The sequence below is a fragment of the Ptychodera flava genome, chromosome 21 (genome assembly GCF_041260155.1).
Source record: "Ptychodera flava strain L36383 chromosome 21, AS_Pfla_20210202, whole genome shotgun sequence".
In the NCBI taxonomy this organism is placed as follows: domain Eukaryota; kingdom Metazoa; phylum Hemichordata; class Enteropneusta; family Ptychoderidae; genus Ptychodera; species Ptychodera flava.
The window spans coordinates 23,185,137-23,206,380 of record NC_091948.1 but is presented as its reverse complement, the minus strand read 5'-3'; the positions used below and the strand labels follow the sequence as shown (position 1 = coordinate 23,206,380).

The 21,244-nt window shown below is 35.5% G+C and overlaps 1 protein-coding gene across 1 annotated transcript in view; it reads left to right on the top strand.

Annotated features, from left to right (window-relative positions):
- The first annotated feature begins 2,430 nt into the window (after positions 1–2,430).
- The window catches only part of LOC139121762 (glycine receptor subunit alpha-2-like), a 30,142-nt gene continuing 11,328 nt past the window's right edge, over positions 2,431–21,244 (top strand). The window contains exons 1-4 of the mRNA XM_070686900.1: positions 2,431–2,629; positions 11,582–11,688; positions 17,484–17,560; positions 18,057–18,274. Coding sequence (XP_070543001.1) covers positions 2,553–2,629; positions 11,582–11,688; positions 17,484–17,560; positions 18,057–18,274 — 479 coding nt within the window. The 5' untranslated portion in view covers positions 2,431–2,552. The remainder of the gene's footprint in view (positions 2,630–11,581; positions 11,689–17,483; positions 17,561–18,056; positions 18,275–21,244) is intronic.

Genomic DNA, 21,244 nt, shown 5'->3' with positions numbered 1-21,244 from the left:
ACTTTAGATATTTTTGAAACATGAACATAAAATTTAGTCATAACTCAAAATTAAGGAAAATCGAGTCAATAGCAAAAGGAAGACGAAAGTACTTGTGTGCACTTCTAAACTTACGAATGTTTATAGCTTTCCAAATGTCCTCCCTTCGAATGTATGAAGTGTTGCCTGAGCAATCCTTTCTAGAGGGAGGGTACACATTACTTGGAATTAAAGATCGCGAAATGAGTAAGTACTATAATTGGTACAAAATCCAAATCTAGGTAACACTACTTTAGCTCACAATGCTTCAGGGAGCCTTCAGTAATTACAGGGGTGGGCCGGGGGAATTCGTGCACACCTGTACTGTAAAATGTGACCCTCCCCCATCCTCTTGTCTAAAATGTGACCCACCCCCTTGTCCGACATTCTAAAACTTGACCCTCTCTCAACCACTGCAGTATTCTCTCCAGGGATAACTGAAACAGTATCAGCTACTTTATATAACAATTGGTTTAATTGTTATGTAAGTTAGGGAATAAATTATAGGGGGCTGGCGTTTGGGAGGGAGGTCGCAATTTATCAAGCAAGCATTTTTGAAGGGATATGATATTTCACACATTGGCGGGAGGGTCACCATATTTTGTGCAACTATAGGAATTCAAGATGTGGCGGATATACTGTTTTACCCAAAAATATCAATTTGAAATCATAATACATGGAGTTTATCAGGCAAACTATGTACTTTGCTTGAAGTGGGAAGTAAACGGTGCATTTGTCTACAGGAAATTAGATTTTTGTATTTCATCGAAAATGTTGGTTCACTATGTATGGTAGTCTATGGAAGAACTATGTACAATTTTTTTCAAATATGAAACTAGCAATATCTGTGCATTTATGGACGTTTGATAATTAATATAAATGTACTTGTTAGACCAGGGTGGTTACAAGTACATGTGTGTACAAAAAATTTGATTTTGGAATTTCACCGAAATGTTGTTTCACTATACATGGTAGTCCATGAGGAAACTATGAATATTTTTTTTCCAATACGAAACTCGGTAAATCTGTGTATTTATGTACGCTTGATTATTGATATTAATGTACTTGTTAGACCAAGGTGGTTACAAATCCATGTGTGTGCAAAAAATTTGATTTTGGAATTTCACCAAAATGTTGTTTCACTATACATGGTAGTCTATGAGGAAACAATGAATAATTTTTTTTCCGATACGAAACTCCGTAAATCTGTGTATTTATGTTCTCTTAATCATTGATATTAATGTGCTTGATTAGACCAGGGTGGTTACAAGTCCATGTATATGCAAGAAATTTGATTTTGGAATTTCACCGAAATATCGATTCACTATGGTAGTCTATGAGAAAACTAGGAACAATTTTTTTCCAGTATAAAACTAACAATATCTGTGCATTTATACACGTTTGATAATCGATATACACTTTGCCACCTGCCCAATATATTTTTGTTTCATGTCTTTCATCAGTTTCAACTCTTCAAGGTTTTTAATGTAGAATACCACAGTGTATCTTCTTTGCTCGTTAAGCTTGTTGATAATGCGTATGTATTTAAAAGAATAGGTGTATTTCGTCCGTGATTTCCTATCCAGGAAATATCACATGGACAATCGAAGGTTTGGCTGTATGATCAACTTCTGTTAAAACTGACCCCCAATAAGAGGTTAGTAAAAAGTGACCCTCCCCCTTGGACAGTTTTCTAAAAAGTGACCTCCCCATTCCTAAGGCCCACCCCTTGAATTTCTAAAGGCTCCCTTACATCAATCCGTCAATCAGTTTACCGTCAGCACAACATCGTACCATCGATTTGTGATGTCAAATGTTTTTTTTCCTTTGTGGCTTTAAAACAATCAAAAAGAAAAGATTTAGGCATGAGACCACGACACCACAAATTTAATGACTTCACGCTTTTTCAAGGCGCCATTCAGGCGTCCTGAACAATTTTGCGCGCCCTTTTGAAGACACTGCGCGTCAATGATGCAAGGCTGCGTTCTAGATTAAACACCCTGAAAGTATGTATGTATGTATGTATGTATGTATGTATGTATGTATGTATGTATGTATGTATGTATGTATGTATGTATGTATGTCTTTTATGTTATATGGTTGTATGGTTGTATGTGTGCATGTATTTATCCGTGTATGTATGTATGTATCCATTTATGTATGTGTGTGTACCGAGTGACCTCACACACATGCATACACTCACAAACACATATTTGGCCCTACTCCTTAATAGTCCTTGGCGACGGCTCGGAATATTGTTATCGAATGTCGGTCTTAATTAGGTTTTGCATTTCCTCTAGGATACATGTAATCATCCATAAATTATGATTTATCTCACAAAACATCGCATTTAAATTATACAGAAAGCCAATGATCGCTCTAATTGTGTTTGCTCATTAAAGGCAAAGCGACGATATAAAGACTGTCAGTAGGTGGGAGAATCCGTCCAAAAACGTTCGCCAACTGAAGCCGTCTGAAGCGCTAGCTATCGCCCATAGAAGTCGTGATTGCGTCAAAGTACGTTTAGAGTTTAGATGATGACGAAGACACGTTCGATACACTTACAACGTGTTACGGTTATCTTAATTTGGTGTTGCTGCCACTGTATTTGGTAAGTTGTTAAAATGATGTCTGTCCTCGGTTCTTTTTGTCGGTAACTGTATATGAGCCCGTTGTGTTCGCTATTCATGAAATGTTCTACCTTAGCCTGGAAATGTAAATCGGAGTCGAAACCAGATTGTCTTAAATCATGAAATTTTTCTGTCGGTTCTTGCGAGTTGCAAGTATATCTGTCGATACAGTCAGTGATGAATAACATCCCTTTTCCATAATTCCTATGAGCTTACAACAGTGTGAAGAACATTGCTGTAAAGAGCAATTATGGGGAATAGCCCATGCGTATCGCTTGGGCCGGGTCTTAATTTCACCAGTGTTGGCAAGGGACTGGCTGCAACACAGAACGGCATGTAACAGGTAACGGAGACGTGTACTTAATGAAAATATCGGTTTCAAGTTATAATCTGTAATACGAAACTTCAATATTTATCATACCTTATCCAAGCTCGATTACCTTTAAATGTTGTTTACGAGAAGCCCGGGATAGAATACAAAACTCCCATGTTTTAGCAGATACTGTGAAAGTATTGAATGTTTTCCGTCTCTGTGCATGGATTTTAGAAATTGTTAACTTGTAAAAAGCCTAAGAGGTGCTCCAAAGTCTGTGGGCATAAAAGTATCACAGAATGTAATAAATTGCAGGACTAAACATCAGCAGACCGTCGCGCTAAGTGGTAGGCTGTTGCGTAGATCGTGGGATGAACGCATTGGCCAGCCGGTGACTCAGCTGCCGAGAAAAGCTAGGCGACTGGGGCACAGTCTAAGTTTATCTGTGTTATTCATAGTAACCGATTACTAGTACGATATAGTCTGCCTTTTTTTGCTCTGGAGCAAAGCTCACAGCTCTTCCACAACATTTGCTCTTTGAAAGTATGTTATCTTCACACTGACTACCCTCTTAAAGGTATTCAGTCACCTGTAATCTAAATATGTCCATATATGGTCAAAGAGGCATTCCTTGGTATTCTAAATGCCCGTGTGAGGGTGCTCTTTTTAAAAAGCGGCCACCCGCTTAAAATCTATGATTGGTTAGATTTTGTCTTTTCATGGTAACTGTGGCAAAATTGGAACAGGTGACAGTATACCTTTAAACAACGGGAAATTAAGCGCTCCAATGATTAATCTTAAGATGATGGGTAAGAATATGTGCCGTTTGGTCGTCAGTGAGTTGCATTTTAACACTGTGACGACTTATCGATTTCCCCACAAATGACTTGTTTCAAAGTTTCTTCCCGTTATACACCGAGCGAAAAGAAGAATCGTCTCATACCGAACTTTAACTGTGCGTACTCTTGAAGTGGTCGGATGGGAAACGCTACAGTTATTATCACTTGACAGTCAATCAAATAATGTTAAGTAACCGGTTAGTATAGTTTGCAGATGAGTAAGAAAACAGAAAGTAAAGTTTTGTCATCCATGACATGATTATCACAGTGACATTTTTAGTCTTAAAACTACAAACCTTCACACCATTGTGGCCAGTTTGTCAGTCTGAGATCTACGAAATTACATGTAATGTATCTCTGTTTTCTAATAACTATCTCATTTCCTCGATATATCTCTTTTGTTTGCAAAACGACTGAGTACAGTGAGGTCTTATCAAAACTTGGTAAATATAGCGTACCAAAAGAACAATGTAGTATCCTTTGCGATTTTTTAGTGTTTTACAAATAATCTTTGGTTTCCTAAGTTATACTTTTTTCTCATTCAATGTGTAGCAAAATTGACTTCATGACATTTAGGCTTGGTATTATGTGCCGTAATGACATTACTGAAAGTTATCATGGTTGTTACAAGGGCTGTGGTCGTGTACAGTGACATGTCAGACTTTCAAGAGTCTCAGATTACAGTCCAGCAATTAACGAGTGCGATTGTTTTGATAAATTCAGTCAAATGATTGTCGGTGGAAAATAGACGTGTCCTCTGACGGTTTTCCATTTTTAACACACACTTTTATATCGACACATTTATTCGGAAATATCCAGAGACAGAAGCTTTTGTGTGTAATATAGACTACAGTTTCTTCTTCTACTGTCCAAATCGAGTTGACCAGCTGAATACTGTGTATATAAACAAACTAATTTGTGGTTGCCATTAAAACAAAAATATATCAAAAACCGTCAAATATTACAGCGCTGCTACGGTCAAACGACACTTAGGAACTGAGTCATGCTCAATAATATATCCTAAGTTGAAGGATTAACTTATGTTATTGATTAAATATTTCGATTATTTCAAGCGTTTGAATCCCGACGCAAAGCACTCCGACTCGAAATTTCAATTTCCCTTGTTCATTGGAAGTAATGACATGATAAATGTGTATTGTACTCACGTATGCACTGAAGTCATACGTGTCATTGCACTGTTGTTCAGAGAAATACGGGTAATTACGTTAATGACGAGACATCTTCAGTAGGGGTTGAAATAAATCCCCACACAGTATTCCTTAACAATGTGACTAGATGATTACTGTGTCTGGTGAAATTCTCACCATTCCAATCATCAGGAAATAACAAATGGGCAAATTCAAATTTAGCCAATTAGTAAACTTTTGTGAATTTAGAACAGCTGCAAATACATCATTATGCCTATTTTCCGTCAGCTATAGAACATGAAATAGCGACACGTAAAAATACATGTAATGTGATTTCCTCGCTCGATGTGATAGTTGCGTGTGCTTTTTAGGAACGGCACATATTTTTGCTGTGGAGAGTTTGCCGTACGAATTACTGCAACGACATTGCGCAGTGATGGGTTCTCATGACGTCACGGGTTCCAAGTTCTCTTTTCATATGCGTGACAAGTGGCGAAGCAACGAACCAATTCTACCTATACGTCACCCAAGTATGATATAATACCATAAGAAGTTTGCCTGCCTAATCCTAAAGATTGTCCCTTCAGTATTTGAACTTTCTGTGCTTTGTTCTAAAGTTGTCTTCCAGAATTAGAACTTGTTCCGTCAAACAAATTAAACTTTCATTCCTATAAATTTCCTCTATCCATCGGTTGATTTAACTGTCTCATTGAAGTTACCATATCAGCTAAGTCAAATAGATAAATAAAGAAAGAAAGAAAGAAATTACTGCCGTCCAATTACCTTAGTGTAGCCAGGCGGGACAAGACAGTGAACACAATTGGACATAAAAGTATATAATGTGATTTTTAGGTAGATGCAAAGTAGTTATACGCATTTGTCCAAGGGGCTTGCATTCACCTGCGCCAGCTAATATAAAAAAGCATAAACATGTATTTCAGCTTATGGAATCACTATATCATATAAAACTGCAAAGATATGAATTTATTGTGCATGTGCATCAATCTTAGAGAATGTTAGTCATATGAGTTTTACAGATGCTAGAGCTCAATTAGTTGTAATTTTGATGTACTTTCCATTATTTTTTTTGTGTATAAGGCACAATTCCTTATTTCAGTCTATACAATTCAGGCTTATGGGCATAAATTATGTCCACTAACATGACTTGCGCTAATAAGCCTATTATAACTTTAATAGCTTTATAACTTTAATAGATTAGAAGCGTTTCTGACATTCCCCGATGTAGTAACGAACAACTGCCAACAGTCCAAGAAACTGGATTTTGGCACGTGACATTACCTTACGAGAGGGATTTCATCACGGAGCGACTCATCAAATGGGCCAAACAAAGTCGTGTTATCCATCATCAGTCATGTAGTAAAATATGAATAATTAGATCGTCAGAGTGAGGGTCAGGAAAACATAAGTTTTGCACGGAAACATAGAGATGACTGATTTTGGACTTTGCCACCTTCCCTGTATATGTGTTCCCTTCCTTACCGTGTATGGTGTTTGGGATACTCTGCATTACTGTGTAGTCTGACCAATTCTATGATTTTCTCTAATTATTGCGAGGCTTAAAAAAGCTCGACCCTGATGATATAAAGATATTTTTAGTAATATTTATATTTCATGATTATTACATCGATAAAATTGTTCTTATGATTGTTCATGCGAAATTAACCTTTTCGTATATACGTATTACGTCCAATATTATTGCGAACAATTACATTCTAGCGTAGAATTCGTTTGTCTACAAGAAGATTGCCTAATTTACTCAATATGTCGAAATTGCAAAGCTAATATACATCGTATTTTAACACTCTTTAGGGAGGAGAGAAAGAAATTAACTTGCCTTCTTGATAAAAAAATCACGAATTTATCATCAAAGGTTACTGTTATTGCCCAAGTACATGTGTTTTCAATTCTGGATCTTCATAGCAAAAGGGCTTGAACGTTTTGCAGGGCGCAAAAACATCGTAAATGGAGTGTCAACTTTATTGCAGGAGATTCCATCATATGGACAATGAATTCATCCAAACTAAACCATGCATTGGGCGATTGTGTTGAGACCCTTTCTCTAATCCAGATACACTTTTTAGTGATAATCTGTCACTGATACTCGACGTTTCGTTATCCAAGGGGTAGCATCTTCCCTCATAGCAAAGGTGTTTTATTGCTCTAAAGAAAGTCGTCTTGATGTCATCCCTTGAAAGAACTTTTAACTTGTTATTCAAAACGTGGGCGGAGTGTCTGCGTATATTTTATCTTCTTCAAACACGATTGGAACTAATTTGGGATAATTGGATGGTGAAGTAAGGTCGTTTTAATCTGCAAATGTAAGCTCATCTGCTTTTCTTGTTATTTTATACACTTGTTTTTATGGGTAATTTGTAATATTGCAACATTCAGCTATATGGCAACTAATACTTTTGAGAAATTTGAAAAATATGAAGATCGAATTATCTCAAATTAGTTCCAATCGTGTTTTATTGCCTGATGACGTTTGCCCAAGAACAGCAACCCCGTGGTAAAATATGTGCTTACGCTATTAATCATTATCTTCATGATATTGTAGATAGTATGCAAGTGTTTGTCTAAGGGTAATTATAATTATGTCATCTGATACTCGACTTTTCGAGATTCCAAGGAAAGCTGATTACTTTATACGATATCATTTATTTGGATAGTGATAATAGGGCCGCAGAATGTTTGAAGTTTTTTGAAAACAGCAGGATCTAACAGCCGGTTGTGTCACAAAAAATTAAAAGGCATAGAGAACATTACATTTTTCTGACGTTAACCTTTGTCTCCCTTTTGATTCAGCTGAGAGCAAATATCCGAAAATATTGTGGTGTGTAACGTTGGCAAGCATAAACAGGTACTTTTTACATGAACAAGGGTACACGACCTTAATAAAAAGGAATTGTTTGAAATGTCATTCTCGAGTTATCGAGTACACGCTTGAACAGTCAAAATGGCGCACGAAGTCAGCTGTTAATAATTTGCCTCGAAACCGTTTTGTTGTTGATCAAATTACCCCCACATGACGATGCGATTTTAATGATGATTGATATTTCATCGTTAGCGTCGTTAATGCTAATAGTGTGATATTGCTGACATTTAAGTGCATGCACATTTGGCTATCCTTGGAAAACGCTAAACACGTTAGCAAACGTGAAATATGAAATTACCTGTCACGTGATAGGTTTATAAACAATGGTGACACTAGGGTAACCAAAATGTTCCCCTATATCAAGGCTTTCCGAAAATATAAAATTTATGGGGGTTCTGATCTTATTAACCACCAGAAAAGTGTCGGTTTGAAAAGGTCAATTTCTTGTCTTGGAACCTTAAGCTTATTTGTTCTCTCGTGCCAAAATTTGACATGATCGACCCCCGAGTTTTATTCTTGCTTTGTTATGAGAATTGTTGAAAGTTTGCGTTAAAGTTTGCGCAAATGTTTCAAGTTGCTTGATTTCGAGGCGTGTAAAGTTATAAAGCGGCAAAGCAAAAGTGCTCTTGCTTGAAAAGAGTCAAACGTTTACCCACAACAGACAAGTTGTAGTCGATTTTACAGAAAACGGAAGCCCAATGCGTCACTTTGTCTTAAACAGACCTCTCTATGTTGTGCTACGTGTTGTCTTCCACGAGAAGACCCACTATACTAGCGCTTGTTTGTTCTTTATTTTCTATTTCACCGACGACACGCGCCCATCACCGATACGTTAATGAAGCTCAGCAGCTTGATCGCTCGGTGACCTCAACTAGCTTCAGCTTAACATGGCTGTGGACAGACTCTTAGTTTTTTTTCTCATTTGTGAACATCAGTCAATCCTGGGGGATTTGAAGGACAAAACCAGGAGCCCCTACCAATCAAGTGTTTCAATTTCATAATCATGGATAGCAAATTATTGAGACAAAATTAATGTAATTGCAGTATTATGTTTTCTAATATACGAAATTGATATCGATGAATATATCAGTACTTCTAGGAAATTGAGAGTACTTTGGCAACAAAGCATGGAGCTGAAAAGAAAGCCATGCCAACATTTCTTGGTCACGTGATATCATATGTTGGTTCGCCGCCATGAAATTATACAGTACATGGCCTGACTTTGCTTGCTTGCGAGAGTGTTTGATATTGAACGTATGTGTACTCTTTGTATTTTGAACAAATAGTCCGATTACTGTCCTATTTGTGATCATTCAATAAGAATAGTGTAGGCCTCTTTTCACATAGTGAATTATTAATCATTTTCAATTTTTAATCGACACATAAACAACTGGAACGCTTTGCTCGAAGGCATTAACACAAAAATGATTTAATCAGGTACATTTTTAATGTAAATAGTATCGTAACCTCTACCTGTTTGAGGTGGCCTAGGGAGTTGATAAGGTGAATAGCGGTACTCATTTAAGACGAAAGTAATGAAAAATGATAAACCTAAGATATCAATGCAGTATCATGCGTGAAGTGTTTTCATCTGCCTTTGTGCTTCCCTACAGCCCCACTAGCTGAAACTCTTGAAATTTGTTGACCTCAAAATATCTTCCTATTACCTCCTGGTTTTCTCTGAATTCTACCCTTTGAAGGGATATTGGCTTTTACTGCATTAGGTACAACATTCCTTTGTGAAACATTTGACAAGTAAATTCAATTTTTACAGTCATTTTGATTTCCGCCATTTTCAAAAAAATAGTAATATTATAAAGGAAACACAGCACACAATGACACAGTTGAAAACATTCACCCCTATGCATTACATTGGACTACTCTATGCAGTTTATGTGAAGATTCCAGTGCAGATATGCACAGTATCCACTGGTTTTGCTTTTTCGCATGCGGCTGCAATTTAATGTTTGGGAAACATTTAATCGGAGTGTAATCTTTATCTTGTTCAAAAGTACAAATACAGTCATGGCGGGTACCTAAATTAGTGCATTCTCATAAACTTATTTTAGTTTGAAAGTAAAATCATAAAAATAATGGTAAGAGATACAACTAGTAGGACAGATAGTCAGTTTCTCACATTCTACAATGCTTATCTGATCTACCACTTGTAGGGGCTCATTTTAAAGCTCTTGGAGAAAGAAAAACTTTCACCGTCTTAGTTTTTCGAAAATTCAAAATTGAATCCCCCTAAAGTTAATACAGGAATGGCGGTCATTTCGAATTTAAAATATATCGCAAAATATTGGGTAATTTGTTTCGCTAGCACGGTGACTCCTGCTTTTTATTGTTGATTTCGTGAAAGAATGGTTGAAAGTTGCATTCAGGAAAGATTGAGCAAAAGTTTAAGTCTTTCACTTTCGAGGCGCATACTACAATAAGTCAATAAAATACACTCAATAAAATTGAGGGCAACTTAGTTGACTGTGTAAGCTCGATATCCGATCCCAACCAACGCGTGAAAGATTCTTCAATTAGGCTATAGCTACCCTGTCAGATTTTATGGCTTGTCACTGTTACTTTCACGAGTTACATACCCTAAGGTTCCCTGCCAACAGCAAAATTGCATTTCGTTTTGGTAAAGGATTGCCTGTAGGTAGTGCACTTTAGCCAAATTCATTAAATTGCATTTGTAGAGATTTTACCGGTATCTTTCAATCTGTCAAGACACGTTTTTCACTGCAACCAGCTTGCTGCCATGTTGTGTTTGTTCGTATCCACAAAGCTATATGAAACATACATGTTTATTCTTACAACAGCAGTCAAATATACTTTTTACCTACCTACCTTACCGTGCAAATCTTAATTTTTTGAATTAATTATCAGCTTAACATTCACCTGACAACCAGAGGCATATGTTAAGTTGGCAGCATTCTGTCATGTCTTCATGAGGGGAAGGAGGTCCTTGAATCTTGGCAATCATCGTAAGCTGCATAAATTATCATTAGAGATACTCTCTATCATATTTACTCACTCAAACATCCATCTTCCAGACTGTTCTTCCTAATCACGTCGTAAATAACAATTTCCTGTGATTTTTTGAATTGGAAATTGATAGTGATGGCACTGATATGTTCCATTATTTGATTTCGGTTCATGTCGTTACAATTTACCGAATATCCGTGCATGAACAACCATGGAGTCGCTGTGCCGACGATGAATAGGTTCTTTGCTTCTAATAACTTCAATATATTCTCATCTTTAAACGATGCAACTGTGCAATGAAAATAGAAAATAGGGAATCATTGTTCATTGTTACTTGCCACAGGTCAATAATCTCAAATGTGAAATTGATATCGAGAGAGATAAACTGTATACACACGTTTTTGTATTGATTCAAATATAACTAATGATTACTATAATCACGAGTTGTACCATTACATATTTGAGATAAGCGTTGTGACTCTTTGCGTTGATTTAACAAATAAGGCATTCTGATTATGCGAAGAATAACCTTGTATGAGCCATTCAGGATAAATTCAGTAACGTCGAAGTTAAAAAATTAATGAAGTAATGTATTTTGAACCATATAAAGCTGGTTCAAGGAATAAAGAATGGCATGAATATAGTAATAAATGTAATTGTGCCTGAAACGGGATGGTAGTAAATCTCATTTTATGTGACAATCTTATTTCATTGTTGTATGATTGATTACGATTCTTTTGTACACACTGCATTAGTACTGATGAAAGCACAAAGAGCCACAAGGACAATTTGACAGCAGCCAGCAGTTTCCTTGACAAGCTCCTCAAGGACTACGACAGAAGACTGACGCCGACATTTAATGGTAGGCATTACAATCATGGTGGGACGCTTAAAACCGTGTCGTATTTTTAGCTCACGTGTGTAAACACGTGGGCTAATGTCATAGCGATGTCTGTCTGTCTGTCCGCGTGTGTATGTGTATGTTAGTGCGTGTGTGTGTGGTCTGTCTGTTTACACGATAACTCAAAAAACGCCTGAACGGATTCAAGTCAGATTTGGTACACAGGTTCCATATTCTACTTGCAAGAACTGATTAGATTTTGATAAGAGTGGCTTGCATGTTAATGAAGTTATGCAATATCGTTTTTTTTTTCCGTACAATGGTTTCCCTATGGAGACGGTAATGACAGTGTAGACATATATCAAGAAATACTGCACAAAATTTCATGAAACTTTTCACAGATGACAATCTCAGAACATTATGATGATACTGTGAGTGTCATGTCAATTATCTTCTCATTTGCATATTTAATGAACTTTTGCTATTAGTGAGATAACTCTGAAATTCCTGCACCAAACTTGATGATACTTGTAACAAATAATTACGGCACCCACGTCAGTGAAATTGGGTACAGATATTGTTCTGATAAATATCTAATTGTACTGAGAAGCATTTGGCAGTGTCAAGTTAACAAATGGGTCATTTGCATATTTATGAAGGTTTGTTATTAGTGATATAACTCCAAAATAACTGCACCAAATATGATGAAATCTGCTGCAGATACTGATCCGACAGATATCTAATGGTGGTGTAGAGCATTTAGTTGTGTGAAGTTAATTAAGGGTTCATTTGCATATTTAATGAACTTTGTAATTAGTGATATTACTCCAAAATTACAGCGTTAAATTTGATTGAAACTTGCCACAGATGTTGATCTGATAAATGTCAAATTGTACTAAGAAGCATTGAGCAGTATCAAGTTTATTATTAGCTAATTTGCATATTCCATGAAGTTTTATAATTAGTCACCAAACGTGATGAAATCTGCTGCAGATACTGATCGACAGATATCTAAGTGTGGTGTAAAGCATTTAGTAGTGTAAAGTTAATTAAGGGTTCATTTGCATATTTAATGAACTTTGTAATTAGGTATATAATTCTGAAATTACGGCACCAAATTTTGTGAAACGTGCTACAGATATTGATTTGATGAATATTTAATTGTGCTATGAATCATTGAAACAGTGTCAAGTTAATTTATGGTTAATTTGCATATTTAATGAACTTTCGTAGTTAGTGACATTATTCTAAAATTACAGCATTAAATTAAATAAAATGTGCTACAAATGTTGATCTGATGGATATCTAATTGTCCCATGAAGCATTGAGCAGTGTCAAGTTAAGCTCATTTGCATATTAAATAAAGTTTTGTAATTAGTGATTAAACTCTGAGAGTACTGTGCGATGTTGAAAAAAACCTGCTACATATAGTGATAACATATATCTTATTGTTCTATGAAGTGTACTACTATTAATGAACCTGTTGTAAAACACGTGAGCATATTCAGTTCATATCTGGTTGAACATTTGAAAGCCATCACACATCATTCGGCTCACACAAAAATGTGTCCTCGTACGTTCTATTGAGCTCTATAGTGACGCGGCACTAAAGCCATATGTCGCATTTTGATGAGATTATCTTATGTCTTGGAAATGACAAGTTTAGGAACGCATAACGCAGCCCCTTAAAGATGCTCACGTTGCTAAAATTGAACAGAAAAGGAAGAATTTTCTTCAAGGTAGAAAGCGCTTTGAAGGACAGATATTCGGACTCAAATTTCTGCAAGTCTCTTCTGATCTACCACTTGTAGTGGCTCATTTTTAGCTCACGTGTGAAAAAACGTGGGCTAATGTCATAGCGGTGTCTGTCTGTCTGTCCGTGTGTGTGTGTGTGTGTGTGTGTCTGTCTGTTTGTCTGTCTGTCTGTCTGTCTGTCTGTCTGTCTGTTTACACGATGACTCAAAAACGCCTGAACAGATTCAAGTCAGATTTGGTACACAGGTACCATATGCTACTTGCAAGAAGTGATTATCTTTGGGTTATTGTGGCTTGCATATAATGAAGTAATGCAATATCGTTTTTTTCCGTACAATGGTTTCCCTATGGAGACGGTAATGACAGTGTAGACATATATCAAGAAATACTGCACAAAATTTCATGAAACTTTTCACAGATGACAATCTCAGAACATTATGATGATACTGTGAGTGTCATGTCAATTATCTGCTCATTTGCATATTCAATGAACTTTTGTTATTAGTGACATAACTCTGAAATTCCTGAACCGAACTTGATGATACTTGCAACAAATATTGATCTGATATATATCTAATTATACTTAGAAGCATTGGGCAGTGTCAAGTTAATAAATAGCTCATTTGCATATTTTATGAAGTTTTGTAATTAGTCCTATAACTCCGATATAACTGCACCAAATGTAATGAAATCTGCTGCAGATACAGATCCGAGTGTTATCTAACTGTGGTGTAAAGCATTTAGTAGTGTGAAGTTAATTAAGGGTTCATTTGCATATTTAATGAACTTTGTAATTAGGTATATAACTCTGAAATTACGGCACCAAAGTCAGTGAAATCGGGTACAGATATTGATCTGATAAATATCTAATTGTACTGAGAAGCATTTGGCAGTGTCAAGTTAACAAATAGCTCATTTGCATATTTTATGAAGTTTTGTAATTAGTCATATAACTCCAAAATAATTTCACCAAATGTGATGAAAACTGCTGCATATACTGATCTGACACTTATCTAATTGTTGTGTAAAGCATGTGTGGAGTAAATTAAGGGCTCGTTTGCATATCTAATTAACTTTGTAATTAGTGATATTACTCCAAAATTACAGCATTAAATTTAATGAAACTTGCTAAAGATGTTGATCTGATAAATATCCAATTGTACTGAGAAGCATTGAGCAGTGTCAAGTTAATAAATAGCTCATTTGCATATTTCATGAAGTTTGATAATTAGTCATGTAACTCCTAAATAACTGCATCAAATGTGATGAAAACTGCTGCATATACTGATCCGACAGATATCTAACTGTGTTGTAAAGGATTTAGTAGTGTGAAGTTAATTAAGGCTTCATTTGCATATTTAATGAACTTTGTAATTAGTGATATTACTAAAAAATTACAGCATTAAATTTGATGAAACTTGCTAAAGATGTTGATCTGATAAATATCCAATTGTACTGAGAAGCATTGAGCAGTGTCAAGTTAATAAATAGCTCATTTGCATATTTCATGAAGTTTTATAATTATTTGAAAGTCATTAAGCATTTTTACTTCAGCCAAATACTTATTTGCATATTTAATAAACTTTCATAATTAGATATATATATCTGAATTGACTTGACCAAAGTTGATGAAACTTGCTTTGTACATTGAAGATACTATGATATAACATTATTGAAAATCATTAAGCAATTTCACTTCAGCCAATTCCTTATTTACATACTAAATGAACTTCACTAATTAGGGATATATATCTGAATTGACTCGACTGAAGTTGATGAATCTTGCAACATATATTGAAGATACTATAAAACAACATTATTGAAAGTCATTAAACTTTTTTACTTCAGCCAATTCCTAATTTGCATATTTAATGAACTTTCCTAATTAGGGATATTTATCTGTCTTGACTAGACCATCTCCCCCTCTACTGCCTATGACTAGACCAAAGTTGACGAATTGCTTTTTACATTAAAGATAGTATGATACGACATAATTGAAAGTCATTTATTTTACTTCAGTCAATTCCTAATTTGCATATTTAATGAACATTCCTAATGAGGGTTTTTTATCTGTCTTGACTAGACCATCTTCCCCCTGTACCGTCTATGACTAGACCAAAGTTGACGAATTACTTTTTACATTAAAGATACTATGATACGACATTATTGAAAGTCATTTAACATATTTACTTCAGCCAATTCTTAATTTGCATATTTAATGAGAACATTTCAGTCAATTCCTAATTTGCATATTTTAATAAAGTTTCCTGATTAGGAATATATACTTGGATTTAGAATTAATCTGTGCTTAATATTGTTCATTATGTTGATCATAACACTTTCAGTGAAGTTGCAAACATGTGGCAAAGGTTCAAATTTACACATCACTGCAATATAAGGAAACACGTGAGCATTTTCAGTTCATATCTGGTCAAGCTCTTTGAGTGAGAAACAGTTTAATCGTCTCAGGTTTTCAAATGTCAAAATTTTTATTTCCCCCCTAGAGTAACACAGGGATGGTGGCCATTTTGAATTTCACGCATCGGAAAATGTCAAGTGTTTTTTATCTCTAGAACCAAACCCTGTACCATGACCCCTGATTTTTAGCTCACGTGTGTAAACACGTGGGCTAATGTCATAGCGATGTGTGTCTGTCTGTCTGTCTGTTTACACGATAACTCAAAAACGCCTGAACAGATTCAAGTCAGATTTGGTACACAGGTACCATATGCTACTTGCAAGAAGTGATTAGATTTTGGTTAGTGTGGCTTGCATATTAATGAAGTTATGCAATATCGTTTTTTTCCGTACGATGGTTTCCCTATGGAGACGGTAATGACAGTGTTGACATATATCAAGAAATACTGCACAAAATTTCATAAAACTTTTCACAGATGACAATCTCAGAACATTATCATGACACTGTGAGTGTCATGTCAATTATCTTCTCATTTGCATATGTAATGAACTTTTGTTATTAGTGAGATAACTCTAAAATTCCTGCACCAAACTTGATGATACTTGCAACAAATATTGATCTGATATATATCTCACTATAATTAGAAGCATTGGGCAGTATCAAGTTAAAAAATAGCTCGTTTGCATATTTTATGAAGTTTTGTAATTAGTCATATAACTCCGATATAACTTCACCAAATGTGATGAAATCTGCTGCAGATACTAATCCGACAGATATCTTACTGTGGTGTAAAGCATTTAGTAGTGTGAAGTTAATTAAGGGTTCATTTGCATATTGAATGAACTTTGTAATTAGGTAATATATATAATATATAACTCTGAAATTACGGCACCAAATTTTGTGAAACGTGCTACAAATATTGATTTGATAAATATTTAATTGTGCTATGAAACATTGAACAAAGTCAAGTTAATTTAGGGCTCATTAGCATATTTAAGGAACTTTGCAATTAGTTACATTATTCTAAAATTACAGCATGAAATCAAATGAAACGTGCTACAAATGTTGATCTAATGGATATCTAATTGTCCCATGAAACATTGAGCGGTGGCAAGTTAATTAACAGCTCATTTGCATATTAAATAAAGTTTTGTAATTAGTGATTAAACTCTGAGAGTACTGTGCGAAGTTAATAAAACCTGCTACATATAGTGATATAACAGATATCTTATTGATCTGTGAAGCGTACTACTATTAATGAACCTGTTGTAAAACACGTGAGCATATTCAGTTCATATCTGGTTATTCTGGATTTGGTAGGAGTGTTGTTGAAAGTTTTATTGAGGAAAATTTGAACAAAGGTTTGAGTCTTTCACTTTCGAGGGGCGTACCACCTTAACACGACCCAGAAACGTGCACATACTATAGCTGTCATGAACTTTATTGCGAGTAAGCATTATTGCTTGCTATGATTCAATAAAAAAAAATAATTTCGGTCGTCATTTCTCAGACTTTGAACAAAACATAGAGTGTATACGGGGATAGGAATGCATCTGCTGAAGTGACAAATTTAAGAAACGGGTTTTTTTTTTTCTGTGACCCTACCTCTGATAATGAGGATTTTTAATTTGTTATTGTACAGAGGAGATAGAGATTCCAACGGTAGTCACCTGCGATGTATTCGTCAGCATCATAAGTAGCATAGAGGAGTACACCATGGTAAGTATCAGCGGATATCCTTTCTGTGTCCCCCAACATATACATGTCGGCGCAGCATTATGCGTACACATGCGCTGACACGTCTCATAACAAACTCCAGTAATTGGGTATATCCTTCCAGAAAGATGCTATGTTGTTTCATTACCATAAAGATTCATGCGTCTGGTTTCACACAAAGCAGTATTCATGAGAAATTCCATGAGCGAGCTGGATAATTTCAGATTTTGGCAGATCAAATACGGGGCATGTGCCCAGTACACAACACCAATCTTACACTTGAAGTCCACTTTATGATCAGTGAACAGAAACCTACTACTGTGTCGTCTTGATTATTGTTATCGACATCATAGCAAATTTGTTGAATATAGTTGCGTTTAATTTGACAACTTCCAGCACATAAAGAATGCTCTACTTCAATATATAATTCAACATGATACAACTCTATGGTGACTACAATTTAAAAATCCTACTGTTGCTCCCTTATATTTGTACACAGGACTACGGTGTGACCATATTTCTGAGGCAGAGTTGGACCGACCCGAGACTTCGTCATCATTCCGGGCGGAAAATCCCGAGCAGCAGCCGTCTGATGGAGCGACTGTGGATACCAGATTTGTTCTTTACGAACGAGAAGCAAGGCACCCAACATGAACTTACTGTGGAAAACAAACTTCTGAGAATCATACACACAGGAGAAGTTATGATAAGCCAAAGGTAACACAAAAGTTCAGCATTCAGGGGTAGCTAACTAACATAAGCGTCAAAGTGTCATTTGAACTGCATAAAATACGACGCGAAGTCGAATGTCTGATGCAGCACGAATGATACGAATGTCATTTCGTCGCAACAGAGTATTCTACAGCTTGCAACTGTGTCACCCAAATATGTTATAATTCATCCATTGTGTAATACTAACCCAATATTTAATAACACTTAACCCAATATGTAATACTAACCCAATATGTAATAATTCACCCAATGTGTAATGCTAATCCAATATTTAATAACACTTACCCCAATATGTAATATAACCCAAGACAAGAAATTGACCTCTTTAATCTAACAATCCTCTGGTTGTTAATAAGCTAAGAACCCTCGTACATTATACATTTTCTGAAAGCCTAGATATATAGGGGAAGATTTTGGTAATCACAGTGTCACCATTATTTACATAACTATCACGTGTCAGGAAATTTGCATAACCTTCGAAAATCGGTTTTCCCTATGTTTTGTCTCAATACTTCAAAATATCTGACTCAAACTTGCTGGAATGCAAGCTGTCACAACGCCCTTCAAGAATTTGTCTCAGATTTTTTACTTCTTGCTTAGTTTTTATTTGAGCACAATTTTAAAGAAATCAACTAGGGTTAAATTCACCGCTCCGGAAGTTTCTCTGGCATAAAAATTGTTTAAGAAGGTTTAAAAAAATTATGAGACATACTTATGAAGATCCTTAGGACAGCTTGCACTCACACAAATGTCAGCCACATATCTCAAAGCATTGAAACAAAACATAGGGGAACCCGATTTTTGAAAGGTTATGCAAATTACCTGTCACGTGATAGTTATGTAAACAATAGTGACACTATGGTTATCAAAAGCTTTCCCTATATCTAGGCTTTCTGAAAATGTATAATTTACAATTTACGGGGGTTCTGAGCTTATTAACCACTAGAAAATTGTTTGCTTAAAAAGGTCAATTTCTTGTCTTGGAACCTTTCCCCGATATATAATACTAACCCAATATGCAATAACACTTAACCATACATGTAATAACAATAAACGTGGGATGTAATGCTGAGCAAAATAAAACAAAAATACGCCTATAGCGACAATGACCACGTCCCTAAGTAACCAATGACCATTCAAAGGTTTTGTTGAGAATGAAGATGGTGATAATTATCCACGTCAGCAAATGTGATCAAATGCTAAGAATGCCAAGCAACAATATGCACGTCCTCAGCAAGAAATTCAATTTCAAATGATCTCAAGATTTTTATCATGCCCTTGGCAACCACCAAACAATCAGGTATTTATTTGTAAAAGAAAACACTGTTGTCTAGACCTTTTGACTAATTAATTATAATGAAAAATTGAAAAGCTATGACAATCGCAGACTCTGTAACCCAACTCTTTGCATCTAACACCATTCAGACACATAAAGAATACTGCTGTTAATCGTTCAGCGCACTGTTTGGAAATGAATAGAAAATTTAATCTGCAATCATTGAGGGTTCGCAGTCAGTAAAATTGTCACAACGTAGTTGAATCACTCTTTTTAAGGCCTGGGATTTGGCCGAGCGGTTTTGACTGTGGCGTCTTCGCTAGGTCACTGGGTGCCGCACTAAAATTTACTGCATGTCCCGGTGGTGACACTCTCAGAGAGCATGGGCATCCATGTTCGTTCTACAAAATTTCAAGATACCCCTAACCTGGGATTTTTCAACAAAAAAGACACCCTTATTTTGAGAAATATGGGAGAAAATACAACCAAAAAATATACCCTTACTTACAAATCCAGGAGAGGAAGACGTAATATTAGAGTCAGGTCAATGCTGAATTATGATGTGTTTTCACATATATTAACACATCAGAGTCTAAAAGAAACTGTTAACTTTGGAATAGAAGTGTCAAACTCATAAAATTCATTAGATTTCGAATCACAGTTTTAAACCAGATCAAAGCATAGGAAACGCACTATGAAACTTACGGTGAAGTTTGAGTGTCTGGTTATTTCCTGGGATCAAACCTTTCTTAGGCTAGGTTTTTGGAAAAGTATCCCTTTTTTCGATTTCACGGACCAGTGATAGGGAATAAAAAACACTCCCTTCCCCGTGAGTTTAGGAACACGCATGGATACCCATTTCCCCGGACAGTGACACCAACGGGCGGTATGTATATCACCAAACAGAATTTTAAATAGGAAATTGACAATAAATCATGAAAAGAAATAGGTTTATGCATGGATAGATTTTGCTATATGAAAAATTTAGATACGGTACCATTAAAATTTTAAAATGTTCTATTGAACTTGTGGAAACGTATCGTCAAATAATACTCAGTAAAAGACACATTTGGTGATAAGATTGTGTTAATTATCACAAATTTACCGAAACTTAATGCGCTGTTTTTTGGCTCTGATAAATTTATTGGAAAAATAGGTGATGCTGACCTACTGTATGATATCAATTTCAATATGTAGTAATACCCAACCCGATATGTAATACTAACTTAACATGTAATAACACCCAATACTAACAACCCAATAATATTAAGCAATATATACGTAATACTAACCCAATATGTAATAACACTTAACCCAATATGTAATACTAACTCAATATGAAACAACAACACGATTTGAACTAATTTGGGATAATTGGATGGTGAAGTAATGTCTATTTCATCTACAAATGTAATCTCATCTACTTTTCTTTTTATAGTACACACTTGTTTTTATGAGTAATTTGTCATATTGCGACATTCAACTATAGGGCACCTAACATTTTTGAGAAATTTGAAAAATATGAAAATCTGATTATCCCAAATTAGTTCTAATCGTGTTCAAAACTAAACAGGAGATATAATACTTACGAAAATAAGACAAAATATGCCTAGCAACCATGACAATGCCCCTTAACAACCAACGGTGTTTCAAAAATTGATGAAGCCGGTGATAATTTT